A 27,153-nucleotide genomic window follows, 5' to 3' on the forward strand; every position below is an offset into this window, starting at 1 on the left:
GTGCCATGCTGGTGTGCTGCACCCATTAACTCATCATTTAGCATTAGGTATATCTCCTAAAGCTATCCCTCCCCCCTCCCCCCACCCCACAACAGTCCCCAGAGTGTGATGTTCCCCTTCCTGGGTCCATGTGTTCTCATTGTTGGAATTGAACATTTGGGACTGTTGGAACATTTCCAACATTGTTGGAAATGTTCCAACAGTCTATTGTTGTTGGACATTTGGGTTGGTTCCAAGTCTTTGCTATTGTGAATAGTGCCGCAATAAACATATGTGTGCATGTGTCTTTATAGCAGCATGATTTATAGTCCTTTGGGTATATACCCAGTAATGGGATGGCTGGGTCAAATGGTATTTCTAGTTCTAGATCCCTGAGGAATTGCCACACTGACTTCCACAAGGGTTGAACTAGTTTACAGTCCCACCAACAGTGTAAAAGTGTTCCTATTTCTCCACATCCTCTCCAGCACCTGTTGTTTCCTGACTTTTTAATGATTGCCATTCTAACTGGTGTGAGATGGTATCTCACTGTGGTTTTGATTTGCATTTCTCTGATGGCCAGTGATGGTGAGCATTTTTTCATGTGTTTTTTGGCTGCATAAATGTCTTCTTTTGAGAAGTGTCTGTTCATGTCCTTCGCCCACTTTTTGATGGGGTTGTTAAACTTTTTTTTTTAAAAAAAGTTTAAAATATTGGCCGGGCGCAGTGGCTCACGCCTGTAATCCTAGCACTTTGGGAGGCCAAGGCGGGAGGATCACGAGGTCAGGAGTTCGAGACCAGCCTGGCCATCGTGGTGAAACCCTGTCTCTACTAAAAATACAAAAATTAGCTGGACGTGGTGGCGGGCGCCTGTAATCCCACCTTCTTGGAAGGCTGATGCAGGAGAATCGCTTGAACCCGGGAGGCGGAGGTTGCAGTGAGCCGAGATTGTGCCACGGCACTCCAGCCTGGGCGAAAGAGCAAGACTCTGTCTCAAGAAACACACACACACACATAAACAAAAGTTTAAAATATCAATTAGGTATATTTGTATTTAACTTTAACTGTTTCATGAATCTTTGTTTCTAACCTTTCTCCTATAACCCATTCTTTTTTTTTTTTTTTTTTGAGACAAGGTCTTGCTCTGTTGCCCAGGCTGGATGGAGTGCAGTGGCGCGATCATAGCTCACTGTGGCCTCAAACTCCCGGTTCAAGTGATCCTCCAGACTCCCAAGCAGCTGGGACTACAGGTGCGCACCACGCCGCCAGGCTAATTTTTAAAATTTTTCTTTTGTGGAGACAGGGTCTCGCTATATTGCCCAGGCTGGTTTCAAACTCTTGGGCTCCAGCAATCCTCTCGCCTCGCCTCCCAAAGTGCTGGGATTACAGGCGCGAGTGGCCGCTGGGGTTCTTAACGTGGGTCTTTGAATCGCCTCAAGAAGTGTCTCTGAATCTGGGAATTGCAAGCAACGTTTCTGTGAGGACCTTCACACAGTTCATCCACTCTTCGAAGAGTATGGACCGAAAAAGGCATAGAGCATTCACTGCACGTAGAGAAAATCAGCAACCCCTGCTCCCCACCCTCAGCCTGAGGTGCCTACCTCCACGTGGGGTCAGGAGGCGGAAGCGAAACCAGAAGAAAAAACCCTGAGATCTGTAAGGCAGTTCAGGTCCCTAGTGACATGAACTAAAGAGAACTTGGACGCCAGGACTGTAGCAGACAGAATCCGGCTTCGGGGTTCGCATCAGTCGCACGGAAGGTGGAAATAGCCCCCAAGTTGTACCCCGCCGCGGTCTTCCCTCAACAGCGCAGGCGCCGGGACTGCTAGGACGCCGCGCGCCTCCCGCGATGCCCCGCCCCGGCGCGAGGCAAGACGGGAAAGTCAAGATGGATGCGTCCATTTGAACGTCTCGCACGCCTTCCTGCCATTAGCACTCGAGCCCGCTGCTGTTGCCCGTTCTTCCTCCGGAATAGGGGAGGGAGAGGGAATGAGAAGCTGCTGTGGCCGAAGAGTCACTGTGAAGGACCCCGCCGCTGCCCTCGGGCCTCCTCGGCCCCTGCGCCTCCGGGGAGCAGCCGGGGCTCGCCGCGCCTGACGCGTCCCGAGTTATACAGGTGCGGGCGCCGTACCGCAGCACTTGGTGGTCTGTCGCGCGCCGCGTGACTCCCACCTGTCCCGAGGCCGAGCCTCCCCTGGTGGCCGTAGGTCTGGAAACCCGGGGGACTGGGAACCCGAGGGACTGGGAACCCGAGGGACTGGGAACCCGAGGGAGGGCCTTGAGCGTGCCCCGGGGCTGAGGGGGCTCCTGGCCTGCGGGCTGGGGTGCTCCTTCCGGCTCCTGCTTGCCAACCTCTTTCCTGAGCTGTGCGCAGCATCCCATGTGCAGCCTCAGCTTCTAGACTGGCGTCCAGCCCCTCTGAGCTGTTTTTCTGAGCCTCGGGCTCTCAGCCTGTTTTCACTGTCCTCTAGAAAGGCTGGGGAAGCTCTTGTGGAGACTTAAGCTCCCGTTAGTGTGCATTTGGGTCTCTCTTTTTTTTTTTTTTTTGGCAGGGTAGTGTTTGTGGGAATCATTGCTGATACTGTTATTTATAGCATATAAATTTAATAGTATTTTTACGTGTAGCTGTTTATGTTGCACCTAACAAGTAAAAACATTTCTAAAAGTTTGGGGTACTGAAAAAGTATTAAATATGTGGCATTAATCGGTACAAAATGATAATTCTTTAACAATTCTGTAATTTTCTCTCAAAGTTATAAGAAAATAACATTATAAAATTGCAGAACTAAAGTTTCATAAAGTCAAAAGTTCGTTGATGTTGGTTATTCTGTTGAATAAAATATAGGAAGACCAGCTGAATTTTGTTTTCTTTTAAGGTTTTTTTTTTTGTGGGGTTTTTTTTTTTTTTTTTTTTTTTGAGGAGTCTTGTTCTGTCTCCTAGGCTGGAGTGCAGTGGCGCCATCTCAGCTCACTGTAACCTCTGGCTCCCGTGTTCAAGCAATTCTCTGCTTCAGCCTCCCAAGTAGCTGGGATTACAGGCGCCCGCCATCACTGTCTGGCTAATTTTTGTATTTTTAGTAGAGATGGGGTTTCACCATCTTGGCCAGGCTGATCTTGAACTCCTGACCTCGTGATCCACCCGTCTCCGCCACCCAAAGTGCTGGGATTACAGGCGTGAGCCACCACGCCCTGCCCCTTGTAAGTTTTATAAGGCACTTTTTACTTGTGTTCCAAGTTCAAGTGTCCCAGTACTCATTTATTTCTAGCAGGAGGAAGAACAAAACTTGTGTCATGTTTTGTGACATAATTATATCCAGAATAACTTTTCTTTTTTTTTTTTTTGAGACGGAGTTTTGCTCTTGTCCCCCAGGCTGGAGTACAATGGCGCAATCTCGGCTCACTGCAACCTCTGCCTCCCAGGTTGAAGCGATTCTCTTGCCTTAGCCTCCCAAGTAGCTGGGATTACAGGCGCCCACACCATGCCTGAGTAATTTTTTTTTTTTTTTGTATTTTTAGTAGAGACAGGGTTTGACCATGTTGGCCAGGCTTGTGTCAAACTCCTGACCTCAGGTGATCCTCGCGCCTCGGCCTCCCAAAGTGCTGGGATTGCAGGCGTGAGCCATCGTGCCTGGCCAAGAATAACATTTAATTCACAGCAAAATAACTTTGTGGCTTTGGAGGAGCTGCAAAGGAACTACATAGGCTTTGGGTGTTTGTGTAACCATATAGGACTCTTGCCCTATGAGCAGCAAGTCAATACAGGGAAACAACGGGGATTGCAGCAGATAAAGTGTTTTACTTGCAGGGCCACCGAACTAGGAGACTGAGGAAACTTCAAGTCAGCCTCCCCAAAGAGTTAAGGTCTAGAGGTTTTTTTTTTTGTTTTTGGTTTTTTTTTTTGAGACAGAGTCTTGCTCTGTTGCCCAGGCTGGAGTACAATGGCATGATCTCGGCTCACTGCAACCTCCGCCTCCTGGGTTCATGCCATTCTCCTGCCTCAGCCTCCCGAGTAGCTGGGACTACAGGCGCCCGCCACCAAGTCCAGCTAATTTTTTGTATTTTTAGTAGAGATGGGGTTTCACCATGTTAGCCAGGATGGTCTCGATCTCCTGACCTGGTGATCCGCCCGCTTTGGCCTCCCACAGTGCTGGGATTATAGGCGTGAGCCACCGCGCCTGGCCCAGAGGTTTTAAAGAGAGGGTAGTGGGCTAAGGTATTGATTGGTCAGAGAATGAAGGATGAAGTCATAGGACAGAGAGATAAACCACATTCTCATGCTAATGTGGTTCCTTGATGGGGTCTTAAGACTAGCTTGCATCATCTCAAAAGTCTTAGGCTCCTAACATTAAAAATGCTGTCTATAGGAACATGGTATATATAAACAGGTACAGGAAAGTGGATCAAAGGGCAATCTAATTATGCTTATCTGTACTTTTGTCTAAAGCCTGGCTGCTTCCTAACCTTGTGATGAAGGCTTTAACAGTTCATCCACATTTTTTTTAGTAATAAACTGTACTGTAATAGATTAATAATTAGATTAATTAGATGTAATAATTAATTAAAACCTAGTACCCTTAAATCTGCAAGCATAACTGTTCCATGGCTAGAGTTATTCATGCCTCGGTTCTTTGGGTTTCGACCAATAATTGAAATTGATTGTAGTTATATATTTAGGTGGGATTGGGGGTGTCACAGCTACTTAAGACATTTGAAAACCTATGTCTTTTGTAGATTGGTCAGCTGAAAGCAGTTCAACCTCTGATGAATTAGAGTAATGTGTGGTTTTTTATTGTTTTATTCCAATATGACAATGATCCCTTAGATGTACTTTTCAAATGAGGTTCTGGCATCTAACCAGAAATGACCTTAAATGTTGAGAAGCCATGTAGTTATGGGACCATAGAGTACAACTTGTCTAAATACTTCATATATAAAGTATGGAAAAATTAGCGTATAGTAGTGGGAAACACAGGATAGGTGGTGCGGGACATAAGTACTTGTTGCATCTCAGTGGTTTCCTGTAGTGGTAACTGTCAGTCTGTGGCTAAAATGTGATAATTGCAACTGTCTGAATCAGATCTAGAATGCCCTTTTATGTTATGACCAACTTATATACTTACCAATCTGATATAATTACTTGACACCCATGTTAGGATTAATGACTTGTGTGTTTATGGTATTTTTATTCTAGTTTTGAGTCTGGAAGCTGACCAGAATGTGTTTGAATTCATACAGAAATAATGTTGATATTTGGAACCCATGTCGAACTTCTATGAAGAAAGGACAACGATGATTGCAGCAAGGGATTTGCAGGAATTTGTTCCTTTTGGTCGAGACCACTGCAAGCACCACCCTAATGCTTTGAACCTTCAACTTCGCCAGCTGCAGCCAGCTTCTGAATTATGGTCTTCTGATGGTGCTGCTGGCTTGGTGGGATCCCTTCAGGAGGTTACAATCCACGAGAAACAGAAGGTTCCATTGAGTTTCCCATTGTGTTTTTGAAATGTAGAGTGATATAATCTACTTGTAATTTAAGGCTACTAAGATGCAACTGAGAGATCGGTGTGATGCCACTTCTAGGGTAGAGTTAAGGTGTGGTAATTTCAATAAATGTTGAAAATAATGACTTTATTACATTGTCATAGCGACTTATTTAGATACCGTCTATAACTTGTGGTTTTATTTATTTTTTATTTTTCAATTTTTTTGTTTGAGATGAAGTTTTGCTCTTTTTGCCCGGGCTGGAGTGCACTGGTGCGATCTCAGCTCACCGCAACCTCTGCCTCCTGGATTCAAGCGATTCTCCTGCCTCAGCCTCCCGAGTAGCTGAGATTACAGGCATGTGCCACCACGCCCAGCTAATTTTGTATTTTTTTAGTAGAGGTGGGATTTCTCCATGTTGGTCAGGCTAGTCTCAAACTCCAGACCTCAGGTGATCCACCTGCCACGGCTTCCCAAAGTGCTGGGATTACAGGCGTGAGCCACCACACCCGGCGAGTAATAGTTCTTAAGTAGGGGAATGAGATGTTAAGTGTGTGTCAGAAAATGAATCCCTCCTGCCTTATTCCATTGTCATATCCCTTTGGGATACCAAAATCTCGGGGAGGGAAAGCCTATGTAGTTACAAATGGAAACTTCTCTTTCTTCCATTCATTTTGGTGGGTGGGACAAAGGAAAAGAAGGTGAATATGTATGTGATTGCGAAGCAGGAAGTCTGCATTTGTGCGTGAACTCCCCGAGTGATTCCACGCGCACCTCACTGTCCTTTCCCTACCCTACCTCATATACTTAATATGTCCTTTTAGTCTCCCAAGCATGTGATTTGACTTTTGGAACTATAGAGAAGGTGTACTTTTTGTTCGTTTTTGTTTTTGGCAGAGTAATATAGAGGAATCATATAAAACATTCAATATAGAGAATGATTGAGTAAATTCTTCATGTAATTCTGTAGTGTAATGCATATATCCACATCCTCTGTTAATCAGTGTACCAAACTTTGTAGGAGTTGTGTTTGAATTGAGTCTTACTCCATGGGCAAATAAATTTTGTTCCAGATTTTTGAAGAACAAAAAAAGAGTGCTTGAATATGTTTTACATGTGTTAATTTTAAAGGAAAGCTGGCAGTTAAGGAAAGGAGTAAGTGAAATTGGAGAAGATGTGGACTATGATGAGGAACTCTATGTTGCTGGAAATATGGTGATATGGAGCAAAGGAAGTAAAAGCCAGGCATTGGCAGTTTATAAAGCATTTACAGTTGACAGTCCTGTTCAGCAGGTGAGTTGATTTGAATTTTAGCATTTGATTCACTATTTAATGCAATTTAAAAAAAGTTTTGTTTTAAAATTTAACAGAAATGATAAAACCAGCATAATGATCTCAGCAGCTGGGTGTACGTTGTAACATGACATAATGTAATGTGAAGATAATGGCAGGAAAATAAAAATTTAATTTTATTTTATATATCATCACTTTTTTTACACTCTCCTTTGTCACTTTAATGGTAATCTTTAAACACTCTGTCCTTATGTAATTCAATTTGTTATTGCCAGCAAAAACCTATAAAACATGAAGAGTACAGAAATATTTTAACACATGATTACTATAATTGATTGCAAAGATTTGAATAAATAAAAATCGTGGGATTCATAATGGTAGAGAGAAAGGAAAAAATCTGCTTTGCAGCCATTGCAGTTGGCTGTTATAACTAACTGTTCTGAAAGTTGATAATGAAAGGGAAAGAATTAAGCATTTGCCATATTTTTTCAGGAAGACATGCAGTTCATCTCCATTTGATGAAGGAAAACTTGTACTTAGAGAAGAATGCTAGCTAATAAATGTAAAAGGAATTGTAGAATTAGAATATCACCATTTTGTAACCTCCAGTGCAATAATTGATTCCAACAAGGATTGTAAATGGATACTAACACTGTTGGTTGAAAGAATATTACCATGGCACCAACACATCACCCTGTGGATTACCTGGTAATCCACAGGAACAAATGTACCTCTACTTTAGAGTTATTTGTCAGTCTCCACCTCAATCAAGTGATTGAGTTTAGCATAATTAGTAGTGACATGAAGGAGTATTATGTGCTTCTAGCTATAATACAGAATGAAGTACATGATGTCATCTAAGTTTTCTTCCCAAAAATATGAATATTTAGACCTAACTTCCTGTTTATAGGAAATATAGGCAATAGAGAATTATATTTTAAAATACCATGAGATAAGGAAATGGATAGCTAGGAATGGCTAAAGCTTTATTATTATTATTATTGTTTATTTATTTATTTGTTTTTTGAGATGGAGTCTTGCTCTGTCACCCAGGCTGGAGTGCAGTGGCATGATCTCAGCTCACTGCAAGCTCTGCCTCCCAGGTTCATGCCATTCTCCCGCCTCACCCTCCCGAGTAGCTGGGACTGCAGGTGCCCGTCACCACACCCGGCTAATTTTGTTTTTATATTTTTAGTAGAGCTGGGGTTTCACTGTGTTAGCCAGGATGGTCTCGATCTCCTGACCTTGTGATCTACCCACCCACCTCGGCCTCCCAAAGTGCTGGGATTACAGGCGTGAGCCATCATGCCCAGCCAAGCTTGATAATTATTAAAACTGGCTCATGGGGATTCATTATCCTATTCTGTTTACTTTGTATTTATTTGAAATTTTCCATTATAAAAAGTTTATAGTCTACATTCTGGTTTCTTTAAAAAAGTCACGGAGAAAGAAAAAAAGATGGGGACTGTTCTACATTGAAAGAGACTAAAGAGACATCACCAAATGCAGTATTTTTTGATCCTTGTTAAATGAACTTTGATTGAGTCCTGGTTTTAGAAAACTAGCTAAAAAGATATTTTTGGGGAAAATTTGGGAAAGTTGAAAATTACTGGCCAGTAGCTGATGTTAGAGAAGTATTATTTTTTTCTCAGGGATGATGATTTTATGGTTTTATAGGAGAACATCTTTATTTTTAGAAAAGGCATGGTGAAGTATTTAGGGGTGAAATGTCATGATGTGTGTGCAATTTATTTTTAGACAGTCAGCATTCCCATTCCAAAAATCCCATATGTACACAAATGCACACACACAAACAAATATGGCAAAATTTTCATGATTGTTGGATTTAGGTGAAATATGTTTGCTGCATTATTTCAACTTTTCTTACTGAAAATTTTTATAACAAAAAGTTGGAGGAAGAACTAATGCATTTATTTTAGTTGAATTAGGGTTGACAAGAGGTTTTGGAGGCTTTGACTAATGTTAAGTTTCATTTTTGTAAATGCTGAAATCTTTGTATCTGGATACTGCTTCCTCCCACTCCTCCCGCCTAACATTAACTATTTCCTGATGAGTACTGTATTGTAACTATTTATTGGAAAGGATAAACTGAATCATTATTCCAACATTTGAGGGCATATGTGAAAGCATTTGTGTCCTGGAGTGTTGAAGCCAGTGATCTTTTTGATGGTAATTTTTTTCCCATATAATTCATATAGTTAGTATAGATGTGAAAAGTGCATTTGATGATATCCAAGTAGTTCTTTGCTTCTATATCTTCATCTTAATTTCTCCAAGAACAGTTGCCTATTTACTAGATTCTATGGAAGTGCAGTTAGATATATTATCTCCTTTATCTTAAGATCACTTGTAAGTGTAATTGTAAGATTTGGAATTTCAGTCTTTTGATCTGGAAAATATATTGTTACTTAATCTTCTTGCTAATATGGAGAAAGATAATTTTCTATTTTGTTTATGAAATAATATCAGGTATATGTGACTCAGATTTTATCTGTTCATTGTTTTACCTATCCTGCAAGTATTTTTTTTTTTGGTTGTTCTTTTTATTTTTTCATTTATTCTTTTTGTTTTTTAATAGAGATGGGGGTCTCACTATGTTGTCCAGGCTGGTCTTGAACCCCTGGGCTCTAGTGATCCTCCTGGCTTGGCCTCCTAAAGTGCTGAGATTACAGGCGTGAGCCACTCTGCCTGGTCTTCTGCAAGTATTTAGTCTCACTCTGTTTCAGACATTATGCTGGGGCTGCTGGGACTACAAAGGTGAATGTAGTTTCTGCCATTGAAGGACTCATAACCTAGAAAGGAGAACAAACAGATCACCTGAAATGCTGTATTCTGAATGCTGTATAATAACTACCTGTCCACAGAGTGATGAGAGCCCAAAGGACTGAGTGCCAAAGGGAGGGTTTTTCAAAGAAGATGCTATTTGTGTTATAAAATGGTGGCAGAAGGGCATTCTAGGCAGAGGAAATCACAGCAAAAAGAATTATGGAAAAAGATGACTTTTTAAACTTCAGAATGGCTGTACACAAAGTGTGGGTGTGGAGAGATGCAAGTGGATGCTGGCAGTATACAGACCAAAGGGCCTTGTATATAAACCAAGGAATTTGTATTTTAAACTGTGTGCTGAAGGGAGCCTGCCAAGGATTTTAAAATGGAAGCGATCAATTTTGTGTTTTGAGAAGAGATTGCTTTGTTAGCAATATATATATAGGATTGACTGGAGAGGAGGGAGACTGTTGTCAGGGGCACTATTTTGTGACTGTTCAGGTAAAAGATTGGTGCCTTGGCAAAGAAGGGGTGATAAAGCAGAGGGAGATGTGGAAGGGGTTAGTGATCTCTTAGATATCAGGGATAAAAGAGATGTTAAAATATTTACTTTTAGAGGCTGAGAGGATGGGATTTCATCAAAGGAAGTTGAGACTGTAATCGGTGCATTGTAGATTTTGGACATTTCAGGTTGGAGCACAGCTCTCATGCATGGTTTTCTTCCTGAATTTTCATTTCTTAACCATTAAAATCTCCCACAACTCAACAATAAAACAAACTACCCAATTAAAAAATTGGGCAGAAGGACTTAAATGGACATTTTTCTAAAGATGCACACATGGTCGATAAGCACATGAAAAGATGCTCAGCTTCGCTAATCATTAGGCAAATGCAGATTACAACCACAATGAGATACCACTTTACTAGGTTGGCTGTTATTAAAGAAACATAACAAATGTTGGTGAGGATGTCCAGAAATTGGAACTCCTGTGCATTGCTGATGGGAATGTAACATAGCTGCTGTGGAAAAGTTTGGCAATTTCTCAAAAAGTTATACATGTAGCCAGGCATGGTGGTGCATGCCTGTACTCCCAAGCTGTTCAGGAGACTGAGGCAGGGGGGTCACGTGAACCCAGGAGTTCTAGGCTGCTGCGAGCTAGAATCATGCCTTGCATTGCAGTTTGGGTGACAGAGTGAGACCCCATCTCTTAAAAGAAAAGTTATACTTAGAATTACCATTATGATCCAGCAGTTCCAGTTCTAGGTATATGCACAATTGAATTGAGAACAGGGATTCACAGATACTTGTACACCAGTGTTTTCAGCAGCATTATTTATGATAGCCAAAAGGTAGAAACAACCCATGTCCATTGACAGATGAATGGATAAACAAATGTGGTATATGCTAACAGTGGAATATTGTTTAGCTTTAAAAAGGGATAAAATTCTGATACATGTCATAACATGGATGAACCTTGAAAACATTATGTTAAGTGAAATAAAATAGATATAAAAGGACAAATGTTGTACAGTTTCACTTACATGAGATACCTAGCACAGGCCCTTTCATAGGGAAAGTGGAATAGAGGTTACCAGAGCTCAGGGCATTGGGAAATGGGGAGTATTGTTTAATGGGCACGGAGTTTCTGTTTGAGATGAGGAAAAAGTTCTGGAAATGTGCAGTATTGTACAAGCTCACAAATTGTACTAAGCTCATCAATTTAATGTTAATGCTACTGAATTGTCTACTTAAAAATTGTTAAAATGTTAATTTTCATATTGTGTATATTTGACCACAGTTTAAAAAAAAACACAAAATGCTGTTAAATAATAAGTGATTGCCAGGTATGTCAGTTAAAGTTTAATAGCTTTTCCTAGTTTATATTTTGTAAGATGGGCTTTTAAGAAAGGGAGGAGTTAGTTTTTCTAAATACTTTTTCAAAAGTCAGTCTAGAGAGAGTCTAAGATCAGTTGTTTAATCTGGAGATTATAAAGTTTGAATAATCTTTTGTTTTGTAGAGGATATAGGGTTTAGTATGGTTTGAGCTACTATTTGAATTTTTGCTACAAAGTTTCTATCTGGTAGATTTTTTGATTCTTGTCTTCTCTTTTTGTAAAATTTATTTTTTTAATTTAAAATTTTAATTCCTATGGATCTTTTCATAAAATTTAATTGTAAACATATTTTGCCTTTCCTTATCATATTTATCATTTATTACTCTAATTTATTTTTTCTTATTCTTTTTGTTCCCATGATTGTACATGTTGAGCTGAGGAGGCAAAGTTATTACGTAGGTGCTATTATTATTATTTAGATGCCATTAGTTAATAGATGATTATTTAGATATAATTTTCTTAGGTAAGCATTTTGTTTTGATTTTAGGCATTGTGGTGTGACTTCATTATATCACAGGATAAGTCTGAAAAGGCCTACAGTAAGTTTCTTTTTGAAATTTTATTTTTCTTATGATGATTCCAAATATTTATCTCATTGTATTTTTCATTCAAATGAAGTAGCCACTAGTAATAGTGGTTTACCATAAGCATCTTTATATTGTGCATTAAATAATTTGTGCTGTTAGGATTGAACTCCTTTGAGGGAAAAAACACATAAGTCTTGTTGTACCCTTTCTTTTCAGGTAGCAATGAAGTAGAAAAATGCATATGTATATTGCAAAGCTCATGTATTAACATGCATAGCATAGAAGGAAAGGATTACATAGCTTCATTACCATTTCAGGTAAACAAGTGTTTCAAATTTTGGGGGGGTTTTGTTGGAGAACATTTTTGAATTAATTGGTTTTAGAGGCATGTCTTATGTCTCATGTTTCGTAGTAGTCAAAAATGTTATTTTTACTCAAAATAACTAAATTTTGGCAGCTTTAGTGGCTTACCATTTTTCTGTACTTCACAAAAAAATAAGTTATTTAATGAAGTGAATTAGGAAGTCTTCTGTGGTATGTGTTTGTTGGTTTAAATGATACGTAAGAACTTTTGGTTATATTAAATAAGGCATATGAATAACACCAGTCTTTTTTTGTTACTCATCGTCTTTTTAATGCCTAGGGCTATTGTTAACACATTGTCATTTTGTTACTGATCCTGGCCAGTGGCAGGAATTTCACATTGAACAACTCCTCTTTATTAGATTTGATTTTATCTTAGAGTTGCTTATTTGTATTACCTTTTAAGAAAATACCGTATTTCATGATTATGTTACTTTGTAAAGCTATTACTAAATTGGAAAATAAAACATTCTGTAATGTTTCTTTAAAACATTTTATAAAGGGGTAGGTTCTCTTACTTCTATCTTTTCCCACCCTTTTACCTGAAAGGTTGCAAATGTTTGGCCCACTAAATATGGATTGTTGTTTGAACGAAGCGCTTCTTCACATGAAGTACCTCCAGGTTCACCCAGGTATTCATTTTATTCACTTCAGAATATTACTGCTTGGGATTTGTGTGTTTGTGTTGGTTCTGAGGTTTATCTAAAAGTTTGAGATGATGATAATTTTCATGTTGACAGCATAGATATATGCCATTTTGTCTCATCTCAGTACAAGTTGAGTATCCCTGATCCAAAAATCTGAAATTCTCCAAAATCTGCAACTTGTTGAGCTCCAGCATGACACTCAAAGGAAATGCTTATTGGAGCATTTCAGGTTTTGGATTCTCAAATTAGGGTTGCTGTCATCAAAAAGATATGTCATGATCAAGTGGGTTTTGTCTCAGGGATGCAGGGATGGTTTAACATACACAAGTCAATAAATGTGACACATCACATAAACAGAATTAAAAACCATATGATCATCTCAATAGATGCAGAAAAAAGCATTGGATAAAATTCAGCATCCCTTGATGATAAAAACAAACTAGGCATAGAAGGGACTTACCACAAATTAATAAAAGTCATATACAACAAACCCACAGCCAACATCATACTGAATGGGGAAAAGTTGAAAGCATTCCCCCTGAGAACTGGAAGAAGACTAAGATGCCTGCTTTCACCACTTCTATTCAGCATAGTACTGGAAGTTCTGGCCAGAGCAATCAGGCAAGTGAAAGAAATAAAGGACATCCAGATTTGAAAAGAGGAAGTCATACTATCACTATTTGCTGATAATATGATTATATACCTAGAAAACCCTATAGACTCCTCCAAAAGACCCCTAGATTTCATAAATAAATTCAGTAAAGTCTCAGATTACAAAATCAATGTACACAGATCAATAGCACCGCTATACAGCAACAATGACAAAGCTGAAAATCAAATCAAGAACTCAGTCTCTTTTTTTTTGAGATGGAGTTTTGCTCTTGTTGCCCAGTCTGGAGTGCAGTGGCATGATCTCGGCTCACCACAACCTCTGCCTCCCAGGTTCAAGCGATTCTCCTGCTTCAGCCTCCTGAGTAACTGGGATTACAGGCATGCACCACCACGCCTGGCTAATTTTTTGTATTTTTAGTAGAGACGGGGTTTCTCCATGTTAGTCATGCTGGTCTCGAACTCCCGACCTCAGGTGATCCACCCACCTTGGCCTCCCAAAGTGCTGGGATTATAGGCATGAGCCACCACACCTGGCCAAAAATTCAATCCCTTTTATAAGAGCAGCAAAAAGCCAAAAACAAAAACCTATGAATATGCTTAACCAAGGAGGTGAATCATCTCTATAAGGAGAACTACAAAACACTGCTGAAAGAAATCACAGATGACACAAACAAATGGTAACACATCCCATGATCATGGATTTGAAGAATCCATATTGTGAAAATGATCATCCTGCCAAAAGCAATCTATAGATTTCACCATAATTCTCATCAAAATAAGATCTTTTTTTTATAGAGTTAGAAAAAACAATTCTAAAATTCATGTGGAACCAAAAGCCCAAAATAGCCAAAACAATCCTAAGCAAAAAGAACAAGTATGTAGCCATCCCATATACTACAAGGTTATAATTAGCAAAACAGCATGGTACTGGTATAAAAGTAGGCACATAGACCAATGGAACAGAATAGAGAAACCAGAAATAAAGCCAAATACTTGTAATCAAGTATTTGATCTTTGACAAACAAGCTTACAAAAACATAAATTGGGGGAAAGGCATCCTATTTAGTAAATGGTGCTGGGAAAACTGATACCTTTTTTAGAAGAATGAAATTGGGTTTTTTTTTATCTCTCACCTTATACAAAAGTCAGTTCAAGAGGGATCAAAGGCTTTAAGCCCTGAAACCATAAAAATTCTAGAAGATCACCTTGGAAAAACTCTTCTGGACATTGGCCTAGGCAAGGAATTTATGACTAAAACACCAGAAGCAAATGCAACAAAAACAATAAATAAATGGGACCTGATTAAAATAAAAAGCTTCTGCACAGCAAAAGAAATGTCAGAATAGACAGATAGTTCACACAGTGGGAGAAAATATTTGCAAACTATGCATCCAACAAAGCACTAGTGTCCAGAATATATAAGGAACTCAGATCAGCAAGACAGAAGCTCAAAAAGTGGGTAAAGGACATGAATAGACAGTTCTCAAAAGAAGATACACAAATGGCCAACAAACATGAAACTGCTCAATATCACTAATTATCAGAGAAACACAAATTAAAACCACAGTGAGATCTCACCTTACTCTTTAAGGAATGGCCATTATTAAAGAGTCAGAAAAACAATAGATGTTGGCATGGATGTGGTGGAAGGGGAATGCTTATACACTGCTGGTGGGAACATAATTAGTATGACATCTATGGAAAACAGTATGGAGATTCCTTAAAGAACTAAAAGTACGTCTACCATTCAATCTAGCAGTCCCATTACTGGGTATCTACCCAAAGGAAATAAAAGTCATTATGTGAAAAAGATACATGCACATGTATGTTTATTGCAACACAATTCACAATTGCAAAGATAAGGAAGCAGCCTAAGTGCCCATTGACCAATGAGTGAATAAAGAAAATGTATATATACACCATGGAATACTAATCAGCCATAATGAGGAAATGAAATAATGTCTTTTGCAGCAAGTTGGATGGAACTGGAGGCCATGATTCTAAGTGAAGTAACCCAGGAATGGAAAACCAAATACTGCATGTTCTCACTTCCAAGTGAGAGCTAAGCAAGGAGTATGCAGAGGCTATTTACAGAGTGTTATGATGGACTTTGGAGACTCAGAAGGAGGAGGGTGGGAAGAAGGTGTGGGATAAACAAACTACATATTGCGTACAACATGCACTGAGGTGACAGGTGCACTAAAATCTCAGAATTCACCACTACATAATTCTGTGTCACCAAAAGCCACTTGTACCCCCAAAAGAATTAGGGTTGCTCAACCGTTAGTGTAAGGTAAATAATCCAAAACACTTACGGTCCCAAGTATTTCAGATAAGGGATACTCAGCCTGTATGTACACTCATGAACTCTACGCACTTGGCACTTAATTAGCCTTTTTTCCCAATCTGAGTGGTAAAATTGAACATGCAAATAAATGGCTTCAAAAAAGATTTGGCCGGGTGCGGTGGCCCACGCCTGTAATCCCACCACTTTTGGGAGGCCGAGGCGAGTGGATCACCTGAGGTCAGGAGTTCGAGACCAGCCTGCCCAACGTGGCGAAACCCTGTCTCTACTAAAAATACAAAAAATTAGCCAAGCATGGTGGCAGGTGCCTGTAATCCCAGTTACTCGGGAGGCTGAGGCAGGAGAATCACTTGAACCTGGGAGATGGAAGTTGCAGTGAGCCGAGATCACATCACTGCACTCCAGCTGGGCGATGAGCAAAACTCCATCTCAAAAAAAATAAATAACAAGATTCAGTTCTTAGCTCTGCCATTTTCTCATTGTGCTGCTTTGAGCAGATCATTAGTGCTTTCTTAGCTATAGTTTCCTTACGCGTTACAGGAATATTATGATTTACCTCTTAGGACTTATGCAAAGTTAAACTAGCTAAATGTATATAAGCTTTGACACAGGGCCTAGTAGGTATTAAGTATGCAATAAATGGTAGATGTTTATTAGCGGTGTGTTTATCTTGTCTCCCTATGAATTATGAGCACAGCGAAGGGCAGCAACATACAGCACCTGTCATGTTGTGGTGCAAGAGGTAGACACTTGCTTAGTCTTAAATAAATTGCTTATAGATTTTAATCTCTTTATGCTTTGAAAGAAAGCCTGTCTTCGCTCTAAAAAAAACAATTCCTTAAAAAATGTAGGCTTTTGGCCAAGTGTGGTGGCTCACGCCTGTAATCCCAGCACTTTGGGAGGCTGAGGCAGGTGGATCACCTGAGGTCAGGAGTTCAAGACCAGCCTGGCCAACATGGTGAAACCCCGTCTCTACTAAAAATACAAAAAAACTAGCTGGGCGTGGTGGTGTGTGCCTGTAATCCCAACTACTCGGGAGGTTGAGACAGGAGAATCGCTTGAACTTGGGAGGTGGAGGTTGCAGTGAGCCGAGATCATGCCCCTGCACTCTAGCCTGGGCAACAGAGTGAGACTCCATCTCAAAAAAAAAAAGCAGACTTAATTTACTTGAAGTAGTTTGTTTCTTCCTTTTTTAAAAAATGCATTCCTTTGTCAGCAGATATGGGAGAATAAATTTCTTTCTTAGCTGCCAAAGACACACTGCCAGTAAGAGAGATCAATAAAAAAAGACCACTTTATGCACATTACTCCATTTGTTCTGTACTGTGATGACTGCTGTTTGCAGAAATTCCCTGGCTATATTGATTTCCCTCTGTTCGTGCATTGATAGAATTACTCTAAGGGGAGAGATTTCTAGGAATGAAATAGAAGACAATGTGAAAAATAGTATGTACAAAGTTTAGAAGATTGCATTTTGAGATGATAGGTTTCTAGTTGCTCGTGTAATCTGGAGATTTCTTTTCAATAGAAGTGCAAAATTTGTGTACAGACATACTCGTATTGGTAATTAATTGATTATTTGTTTATTGCTAGAGAACCTTTACCTACTATGTTCAGCATGCTGCACCCACTAGATGAAATAACTCCACTTGTTTGTAAATCTGGAAGTAAGTGTATTTCTATATTCTTTTAGATAAGCTCTTTTTTTTTTTGACTTTGGTGAGGGAGGTTATAAAGGCGCTTATATGAAAACTGACTTATAAAAATAATGTAAACATTTTACAAAAATAACTTCTATTTTGACTTTCTTGAATATCATGGTATTAACTGCTCAACAGTTATTTTAGTAAAAATAAGGCATATAAATCAGTGAGGAATACCGATATATTTATTAACCTACCTGTAGATGCTTTGTTCTTTAATAATTAATAAGTAAATGAATGATACTTAGATGAAGTAAAGTTTATTTTTTGTTGTTGTTTTGGGTTTTTTTTTTTGAGAGGGGTCTTGCTCTGTGGCCCAGGCTGGAGTGCAGTGGTGCGATCTCAGCTCACTGTAACCTCTGCCTCCCGAGTTCAAGTGATTATCCTGCCTCAGCCTCCCGAGTAGCTGGGATTACAGGCACACGCCACCATGCCTGGCTAATTTTTTATATTTTTGGTGGAGATGGGGTTTCATCATGTTAGCCAGGCTGGTATTGAACTCCTGACTTCAGGTGATCCACCCACCTCGGCCTCCCAAAGTTCTGAGATTACAGGGGTGAGCCACTGTGCCTAGCTGCTTTTTATCTTCTATATTATGTCTTGGCAAACTGTAGGCCATGGGCTAAATCTGGCCTGCAGCATGTTTTTGTAAAGCTTGTGAGCTAAGAATGGTTTTTTTTTTTTTTTCTTTCTTTTTTAAGACAGAGTTTTGCTCTTGTTGCCCAGGCCAGAATACAATGGTGCGATCTTGGCTCACTGCAACCTCTGCCTCCTGGGTTCAAGTGATTATCTTGCTTCAGCCTCCCAAGTAGCTGGGATTACAGGCATGTGCCACCACACTCAGCTAATTTTGTATTTTTAGTAGAGACATAGTTTCACCATGTTGGTCAGGCTGGTCTTGAATTCCTGACCTCAGGTGATCCACCCACCTCGGCCTCCCAAAGTGCTGGGATTACATCATGATTCACCACACCCAACAGAAGAATGGTTTTCACCTTTTAAAGGGTTGTAGAAAATAACAAAGATTATGTGATAGAGTCAGTATGTGGACAGCAAACTGCACTATTTAGTCTTTGATCTTTTACAGAAAATGTTCAAATTTTATGTTGTTACTAATTGCAGACAACCCGAATAAACATACTAGGGCCTGGGATTAAATGGCATGCAGCCTTTTTTTTTTTTTTTTTTAAAGTACAATTTCCATTTTATTTTTTCTCTGGAGAATAGTCTGTCTTCAATCTTTTTATTTTCATTTTGTTTTTTTTGAGACGGAGTCTCGCTTTGTTACCCAGGCTGCAGTGCAATGGCACGATCTCAGCTCACTGCAGCCTCCGCCTCCCAGGTTCAAGCGATTCTCCTGTCTCAGCCTCCCTGGTAGCTGGGATTAGGGGTGTGCCATCACGCCCAGCTAATTTTTTGTATTTTAGTAGAGATGGGGTTTCACCCTGTTGCTCAGGCTGATCTCGAACTCCTGAGCTCAGGCAATCCACCCATCTTGGCCTCCCAAAGTGCTAGGATTACAGACATGAGCCACTGCGCCTGGCCTTGTCTTCAGTGTTTAAGGACTCAGCCCCTTACATGGGCTTTGGTGGGGGTTGTGGGGCAGCACTCCTCGAAGGTCTAAATCGGGGTGGGTGTGTTTGGTCCTTGTGGGCTTTACAAGGTGGATTCCTGACGACTTTTCTGTGAATTGCACATCTCACACAGTAATTTAGCTTCACATACAGCTTGGGAAGCACATAGGCATTGAAGACACTTGCTTCAGAAATGTCCCTGACTGCTGCAGCCTCCACCACATTTCGAATGATGAATTAATTTCTTTCTTTTTTTTTTGAGACAGAGACTCACTCTGTTGCCCAGGCTGGAGTGCAGTGGCGGGATCTGGGCTCACTGCAAGCTCCACCTTCCAGGTTCACACCATTCTCCTCCCTCAGCCTCCCGAGTAGCTGGGACTACAGGCACCCGCCACCACGACCCGCTAATTTTTTTATTTTAGTAGAGACGGGGTTTCACTGTGTTAGTCAGGATGGTCTCGATCTCCTGACCTCGTGAGCCGCCTGCCTCAGCCTCCCAAAGTGCTGGGATTACAGGCGTTAGCCACCGTGCCCAGCCTCGAATGATGAAATTTCTTAATGGCCTTGTCCTTGGGCATGCGTCGGGCACAGTTTGTGCAACGAATAGGCTGCATGTGGCTGTGCCCCTTTTTGGCATGATTGTTGTTCCTTCTTTTCTTTGTCATCTTGGAGGCACGGACTGGAGGGAGGAGTGCAGCCATTATTGATCATATTTTTGACTAATATTTAGTGAACTAGAAGTTGCTTATTTGTGATGTCAAGTAGGATACAAATAACACAGTATGATTATAATTTTGTAAAAATGTATAAAGTGTGTATATATGTATGAAAAAAACCAAAAATTCTCTAATGTATTAATAGTAGATATTTTGAGATGGTGGCATGATTTTTATTTATAAAGTATTTCTTATGATTATAGAATCATATTTTAAAATTTTTCAGTATTTTAACTGAGTGGGAAACATTTCCTGTCAAATGAGGATATGGAGACCAGTCCATGGTACTTTAGATTAAAAGCTGAACTCACTGGGAAAAACCTTATTTTGCATGTGTAACTAGTAAAGCAGAAACAACAGTGTACTGTTCGGCACTGTCTGAATAGTAATTATAGAGTACAGCTTTCATACAGAAAAACAGAACCAATAAGGAAGTCAAACTTGGCAGAATAGTTGAGTGCAATTTATAAATAAGTCAGTTGAAGAAATCATCGACCTTTTACCTGTGGCTGATTCGTTTAATGGTGAGAGTCAGCACAAATCTTAACATTTAGCAACAGCATGTATGTGAAGCTAAAACTTGTAATGCTCTCATCTTTAATGTATTTTAAGGGAGTTGATGCCTAAAGTAAATTTATTAAAAATTCAGAGTTAATTATTTAAGATAGTAATAGATTTTGTGCTCTCTTTGGCTTGGTTGTTCTTTATCTTTAACAATTTTAAGAGCTCCGTTCATAAATATCAGTCTTGTAAAGCCCATTGTTCTATACCTGATTTTTCTATTTTATTTTTAAGGTCTTTTTGGTTCATCACGGGTGCAATATGTTGTAGATCATGCAATGAAAATTGTTTTCCTCAATACTGACCCCTCTATTGTAATGACTTATGATGCTGTTCAAAATGTGCATTCTGTGTGGACTCTCCGGAGAGTCAAATCAGAGGTAAGGAGAAAGGCAAGTCACTTCTCCTTAATAGGAAAGGGTAGGCTGGGTGCACTGGCTCACACCTGTAATCCTAGCATTTTGAGAGGCCAAGGCAGGCGGATCACTTGAGGTCAGGACGTTCAAGACCAGCCTGGCCAACATGGTGAAACCCCATCTATACCAAAAATATAAAAAATTAGCCAGGTGTGGTGGCTTCTGTAATCCTATCTACTCGGGAGGCTGAGGCAGGAGAATCACTTGAACCTGGGAGGTGTAGGTTGCCGTGAGCCAAGATCGTGCCACTGCACTCCAGCCTGGGTGACAGAATGAGACTCCATCTCAAAAAAAAAAAAAAAAAAAGTATATATATATATATATACATCTATATATATATATATATACACATATATATATACATCTATATATATATACATATATATATATGAAAGAGTAGTTAATACTTCATACCCTCACTTTTTTTTTTTTTTGGAAAAATCACTTGTGAATAGTTTTATTATTATCATCATCATCATCATCATCATCATCATCATCATCTCTAGAGACAGGGCCTCACTCTGTCACCCAGGCTGAAGTATAATGGCACAATTACAGTTCACTGCAGCCTTGAACTCCTGGGCTCAAGTGATCCTCCTGCCTCAGCCTTCCGAGTAGCTAGGACTACAAGTGTGTACCACCACTCCCAGCTAATTTTTAATTTTTTGTAGAGATGGGATCTTGCTATATTGCCCAGGCTGGTCTTGAATTCCTTGGCTCAAGCTATCCTCTCTCCTCACCCTCCCAAAGTGCTGGGATTATAGATGTAAGCCACGGCACCTGGCCTTATTTGAGAAATAGATTGAGCTTCTTAGGAAAGAAGAAATACTGTGTCTTTAGTAACTGACTTCAACTTGCATTCTTACAAGGAAATTGCTACTTTATTCTAATTATTGTTTTTTTTTTCCTCTTTCTCTTTATTTTGACTTAAGGAAGAGAATGTTGTTTTAAAGTTCTCTGAACAGGGGGGAACCCCACAGAATGTGGCCACTAGCAGCTCCCTCACAGCACATCTCAGAAGCCTCTCCAAAGGAGATTCCCCTGTGACTTCACCTTTCCAGAATTACTCCTCCATTCACAGCCAGAGTCGCTCAACCTCATCACCCAGTCTACATTCTCGCTCACCTTCTATTTCCAACATGGCAGCTCTAAGGTAGAAGGGTTTCCTGGTTTTTCTTTCTAAGCTTTCTGTTTTGTTTTGAAGGATTTAGAATTTCTGTTGACAGCTGTTTTTAGGGGAAATATATTTAGGGGAGATGTTTTTTAGGGGAAATAGCCATTATCCCAATTGAGCCTTTTTTTTTTTTTTTTTTTTTTTGAGACGGAGTCTTGCTGTGTCACCCAGGCTGGTGTGCAGTGGCGCAATCTTGGCTCACTGCAAACTCTGCCTCCCAGGTTCATGCCATTCTCCTGCCTCAGCCTCCAGCTGGGACTACAGGCGCCTGCCACCATGCCTGGCTGAGTTTTTTTTTTTTGTATTTTTAGTAGAGATGGGGTTTCACCGTGTTAGCCAGGATGGTCTCGATCTCCTGACCTTGTGATCTGCCTGCCTTGGCCTCCCAAAGTGCGGGGATTACAGGCGTGAGCCACCGTGCTCAGCCCTGAGCCACTTTTACTAAGATTTCTAAGTTTACCATGTCACATTCTTTCCTGAGTCATATTTTGAAGCTGCCTATGCTTGACCTAAGGTTAGTTGCCTCATTTCTACCACTATGTGGGCAACAGTTTGATGAATATTAATTCCCAAAATACTGTGGCACTATTTTATTTTTGCCTTAATTTATGTTAGTTTTTCTTTTTTTTCTTGTTATTTGATATGTAAATGTATCTATTTCTCTATATAGATATATATTTAAATCACCAGATATGTATATCTGGTGCTACAGGGACATTGTTTTGTTGATATATATGTATGTCTGACTATACAGGGACATAGTTTAGAGCTTTTTGAATAATCATTCATTTTCCGAAAAAGAAGATGATCTAAGTTTTAGTTTTAAAAGATGAGTTCTTCTAATAATAATTCTAAATCTTTAGAATATAGTAAAGCACATTGACATGAACCATTTAAATAGCTACTCCTTTTTGAAAAATTTTAATTTCTGACCTGGATTATGCCATGAATGCTCTTCTGTCTGTGGAATTTTTGGAAGTGTCATTGGAGTGTGTGTCATATAAGCCTGCCCTGCTAACTGTGATGTACTCTCTCCTCTGTTTATTTTGCAGTCGTGCTCATTCTCCTGCGTTAGGAGTGCACTCTTTTTCAGGGGTGCAAAGGTTCAACATTTCAAGCCATAATCAGTCTCCAAAGAGACATAGTATTTCTCATTCTCCAAATAGTAATTCTAATGGCTCCTTTCTTGCACCAGAAACGGAGCCAATTGTTCCTGAACTGTGTATTGACCATTTGTGGACAGAAACGATTACTAATATAAGGTTTGTTATATATATTATTATATTCAAAGAAAAATGTTGCTGAAAGTCTTGGGAAATATATGGCATTTTGTTTAAAGTTTCCTTTTAATGTGATCAGTTATTAATATATGTAAAAATATATAGAGATATGTATTAAGGCCACCTCAGTTTCAGTAGAGGATATTAATGATATTAAAGTGATCATAGGCTGGACGTGGTGGTTCATGCCTGTAATCCCAGCACTTTGGGAGGCTGAAGCTGGTAGATCACTTGAGCCTAGGAGTTCGAGACCAGCCTGGCCAACATTGTGAAACCCCGTCTCTACTAAAAATACAAAAATTAACTGGGTGTGGTGGTGCATACTTGTAATCCCAGCTACTCAGGTGGCTGAGGCAGAATTGCTTGAACCCAGGAGGCTGAGCTTGCAGTGAGCTGAGATCGTGCCACTGCACTCCAGCCTGGGTGACAGAGTGAGACTATCTCAAAAAAAAAAAAAAAGTCATTATAAAAATATTATTTTGTCATCTGATATTTCTTCCTTTATAGTAATAATCTCTCATTTTTCGGGTGTTTTTTGTTCTGGGGAGAAACAGTTAATTTCTATCAATGAGGAAATGTGGGTTTTTTAGCATGTTTCCTAAGTTTTATGTTCATGTTAGTTGAGTGCCAGCTTTACATTTTGGGAAACATAGCTTAGATCTCTGTTCTGGGTGACCTTTCTTCTTTTATATTCTCTTTAATAATTCACGTGTTAATTTATATGCCAATGTGTGTGCTAGTTAACAGTCTAATAAGTCACTGTCCCTGTCCTCAAAAGAGGCAGATAGCTGAAGGATGGTGACACAGGAGAGACTACTTTTGTTGGTAGGGCTTTGAAAGATGAATAGGTATTTGCTAGGCAGGTAAGTTGAGAAAGACCACAGACGGCAGCTGGGATCAGAACAAAAGTTCTGGTGAGTGCGTGGTGTATTTAGGGAATTACAAGTACTCCCACTCTGGTTTTTGCAGAGGGGAGGGAAAAGGCTAATGAAGAGGAGGCTTCCTAGGTGCAGTGGCTCACACCTGTAATCACTCACTTTGGGAGGCTGAGGCAGATGGATCACTTGAGCTCAGGAGTTCAAGACCAACCTGCCCAAAATGGTGAAACCCCATGTCTACTACAAATACAAAAATTAGCCAGGCATGATGGCGTGCATCTGTAGTCCCAGCTACTCTGGAGGCTGAGGTGAGAGAGTCATTTGAACCTGGGAGTTGGAGGTTGCAGTGAGCCAAGAGCACACTACTGCACTCCAGCTTGGGCAACAGAGTGAGACTGTCTGAAAAAGAAAAAAAGGAGGCTTGAGAGATTACTGATTGCCCTTTAGGCCTCTGGTCTGTTTGATGACAGCGGTAAGAAGGCACTTTATAAGTGTGTCAGAAGTTTGGGAAAGAGCAGGACAATAAATGTGGAATTGTCAGCTTATAGGTGGTGATTGAGGTAAGAGAATTAGATTAGAATTGAAGAATTATTGTATTCAATAATTGTGTGTACATGTAGTATATAGGCCTTTTCCCAAGGAGAGGGTTTTAACATTCCTTAGATTCTCAAAGGGATTTGTGGCCTCCAAATAGTTAAAATCCAGTGGTGTAGAATGAGAAGAGGGCTAGGAACTGAAGTCCTGGAAACTTAAGATTTGGGGAATGGAAAGAGACAAAGCTGGCACAGAGAGACAAAGCAAAAGAGGTCAGATGGGAGAAGCAGCAGGAAATACAGAATACAAAAAAGAACATTTCAAGAATACAGAGATGCCAGTATTGCCAGGTACTGGTGAAGTGTGGCCCTGAGAGTTGAACCCAGAGAGGAGGTACCTGGGTGGCAGTGGGTTCCTTGGTGACCTTGGCCAGAGCATTTTAAGCTGGGAGGGTGGCGGGGGAAAGTGGGGTAGAAAAAGTACATGGGGACTGAGGAAATGAACATAGGCATACAGGCCCTTTAAGGAGTTTGCCTTTGAATAGGAATGAAGATACAAAATTAGAGGGAGTCTTGGTCAAGGAGAGTTTTGTTTTTGCTGAACTATAATAAAATTAGTTTTCATGACATCTTGCCCCAGTATTTTCTTTTTCTTTTTTTTTTGAGAGAGGGTCTCACTCTGTCACCCAGGTTGGAGCACAGTGAGTGACTCAGTCACAGCTCACTGCAGCCTTGGCCTGCTGGGCTCTGGTGATTCCCCAACCTCAGCCTCCCAGGTAGCTGGGACTATAGGCACACACCACCACGCCTGACTAATTTTTTGTAATTTTTGCAGAGAAAGGATTTTGCCGTGATGCCCAGGCTGGTCTCAAACTCCTGGGCTCAAGCAACCTGCTTGCCTCTGCCTCCCAAAGTAATGGGATTACAGGTGTGAGCCACTGTGCCTGGCCCCCAATATTTTCTTACCTAACCACAATACAAGTTTTATATCCAGTCGAATTGAGAAGGTCTTTTATATACTCTAATGTTGAGTCCATTTTGTATTTTAAGACTTTTAATGTGAAATAGTAGGCTATATGGACTATACTCAAGGGAAAGTATTGAAAATACAGAACAGAGGAAATGATTGATGGAACAAGTAACCAGAAAGGTGCACAAGTGGTGAGATTAGCCTTGGGATAAAGAAGTGAAGGTTGATCAGATATGTAAGGCAGGAGGTTGAGCTCAAGCCTTAGAGCCTCGTTTTATCTGAAATGGAAGGCAAATGCATAATCTTAGAGAGAATGAAATGGGGAATAGGTAGTCTGAAGAAAGTAAAGATGTGGATACAATGTTGAAGTAGTCTGTCTGGTTTGTTTCTCATATATCAAATAAAAGTATCCTACAATTATAGATCATTTTTCTTTAAATAACTTATTTGTAAGTTGAATATATTATAGATTCTTATTTTTTAGATTTATGGGTCTTCTGTAGCACTATTTATTTATTTATTTATTTATTTATTGAGATAGAGTTTCGCTCTTGTTGCCCTGGCTGGAGTGCAATGGCGTGATCTTGGCTCACCACAACCTCTGCCTCCCAGGTTCAATCGATTATCCTGCCTCAGCCTCCCGAGTAGCTGGGATTACAGGATTACTGGCTAATTTTGTATTTTTAGTAGAGACGGGGTTTCTCCATGTTGGTCAGGCTGGTCTTGAACTCCTGACCTCAGGTGATCTGCCCACCTTGGCCTCCCAAAGTGCTGGGATTACAGGCGTGAGCCACCACACCCGGCCTTCTGTAGCACTTTAGAAGGAAGGGTTTGGGAATTAGAGATATGATTTCAAAAAGAGATGTGAATGAGGCCTAATCTGAGAAGGAGAGGGGGTAGATAGGAGAAATAGCATTATGAAAGATCTGGCCCTTTGCGGGATAGGAATTCAAGTTTGCATGCATTACTTTACAAGTAGGTGGCTTAGTTTGCATTACTTTACAAGTAGGGAGCTTACATAGTATGTAATTTAAAAGTTCATCAGTAATTGTTAAATTTATTGTAGCTTTCCCCAACAAAGGTGTGTAACGAGCTCATAATCAAAGAACTGAAAGGATCTTAGAGATCATGAAGTTTAATTCTTAGAAATGTTTGTGTCTTTGAGATTATTGCTTGACCTAAGTAGTTTTTAGATTTCTTGCAGAATATTTTCAAAGACTTTTTTTTTTTTTTTTTTTCTTTTTGAGACGGAGTCTGGCTCTGTCGCCCAGGCTGGAGTGCACTGGCGCGATCTTGGCTTACTGCAAGCCCCGGCTCCTGGGTTCATGCCATTCTCGCGCCTCAGCCTCCAGAGTAGCTGCGACCACAGGCGCCCGCCATCATGCCTGGCTAATTTATTTTGTATTTTTAGTAGAGACGGGATTTCACCGTGTTAGCCAGGATAGTCTGGATCTCCTG

General features: G+C 40.2%; 2 protein-coding genes across 15 annotated transcripts in view; one reads left to right on the forward strand and one right to left on the reverse strand.

Annotated features, from left to right (window-relative positions):
• The window catches only part of MERTK (MER proto-oncogene, tyrosine kinase), a 146,290-nt gene extending 144,508 nt beyond the window's left edge, over nt 1-1,782 (reverse strand). The window contains exon 1 of the mRNA XM_515690.8: nt 1,581-1,782. The gene's annotated coding sequence lies outside the window, so the exon portion shown is untranslated. The remainder of the gene's footprint in view (nt 1-1,580) is intronic.
• Nucleotides 1,664-27,153, forward strand: part of ANAPC1 (anaphase promoting complex subunit 1) — a 116,835-nt gene continuing 91,345 nt past the window's right edge. For 3 of the 14 annotated variants that reach the window (XM_016949243.4, XM_063789427.1, XM_063789428.1), the window contains exons 1-10: nt 1,773-2,095; nt 5,215-5,451; nt 6,592-6,753; nt 11,924-11,975; nt 12,180-12,280; nt 12,876-12,958; nt 17,484-17,557; nt 20,679-20,824; nt 21,793-22,013; nt 23,087-23,296. In XM_016949243.4, coding sequence (XP_016804732.3) covers nt 5,239-5,451; nt 6,592-6,753; nt 11,924-11,975; nt 12,180-12,280; nt 12,876-12,958; nt 17,484-17,557; nt 20,679-20,824; nt 21,793-22,013; nt 23,087-23,296 — 1,262 coding nt within the window. In that variant the 5' untranslated portion in view covers nt 1,773-2,095; nt 5,215-5,238. Of the gene's footprint in view, nt 2,096-5,214; nt 5,572-6,533; nt 6,754-11,718; nt 11,832-11,923; nt 11,976-12,179; nt 12,281-12,875; nt 12,959-17,483; nt 17,558-20,678; nt 20,825-21,792; nt 22,014-23,086; nt 23,297-27,153 lie in introns of those variants that run through there. The other 11 variants (XM_063789430.1, XM_063789431.1, XM_063789432.1 and 8 more) reach the window with 9 other exon arrangements.

This window comes from Pan troglodytes, chromosome 12 (assembly GCF_028858775.2).
Source record: "Pan troglodytes isolate AG18354 chromosome 12, NHGRI_mPanTro3-v2.0_pri, whole genome shotgun sequence".
NCBI lineage: Eukaryota > Metazoa > Chordata > Mammalia > Primates > Hominidae > Pan > Pan troglodytes.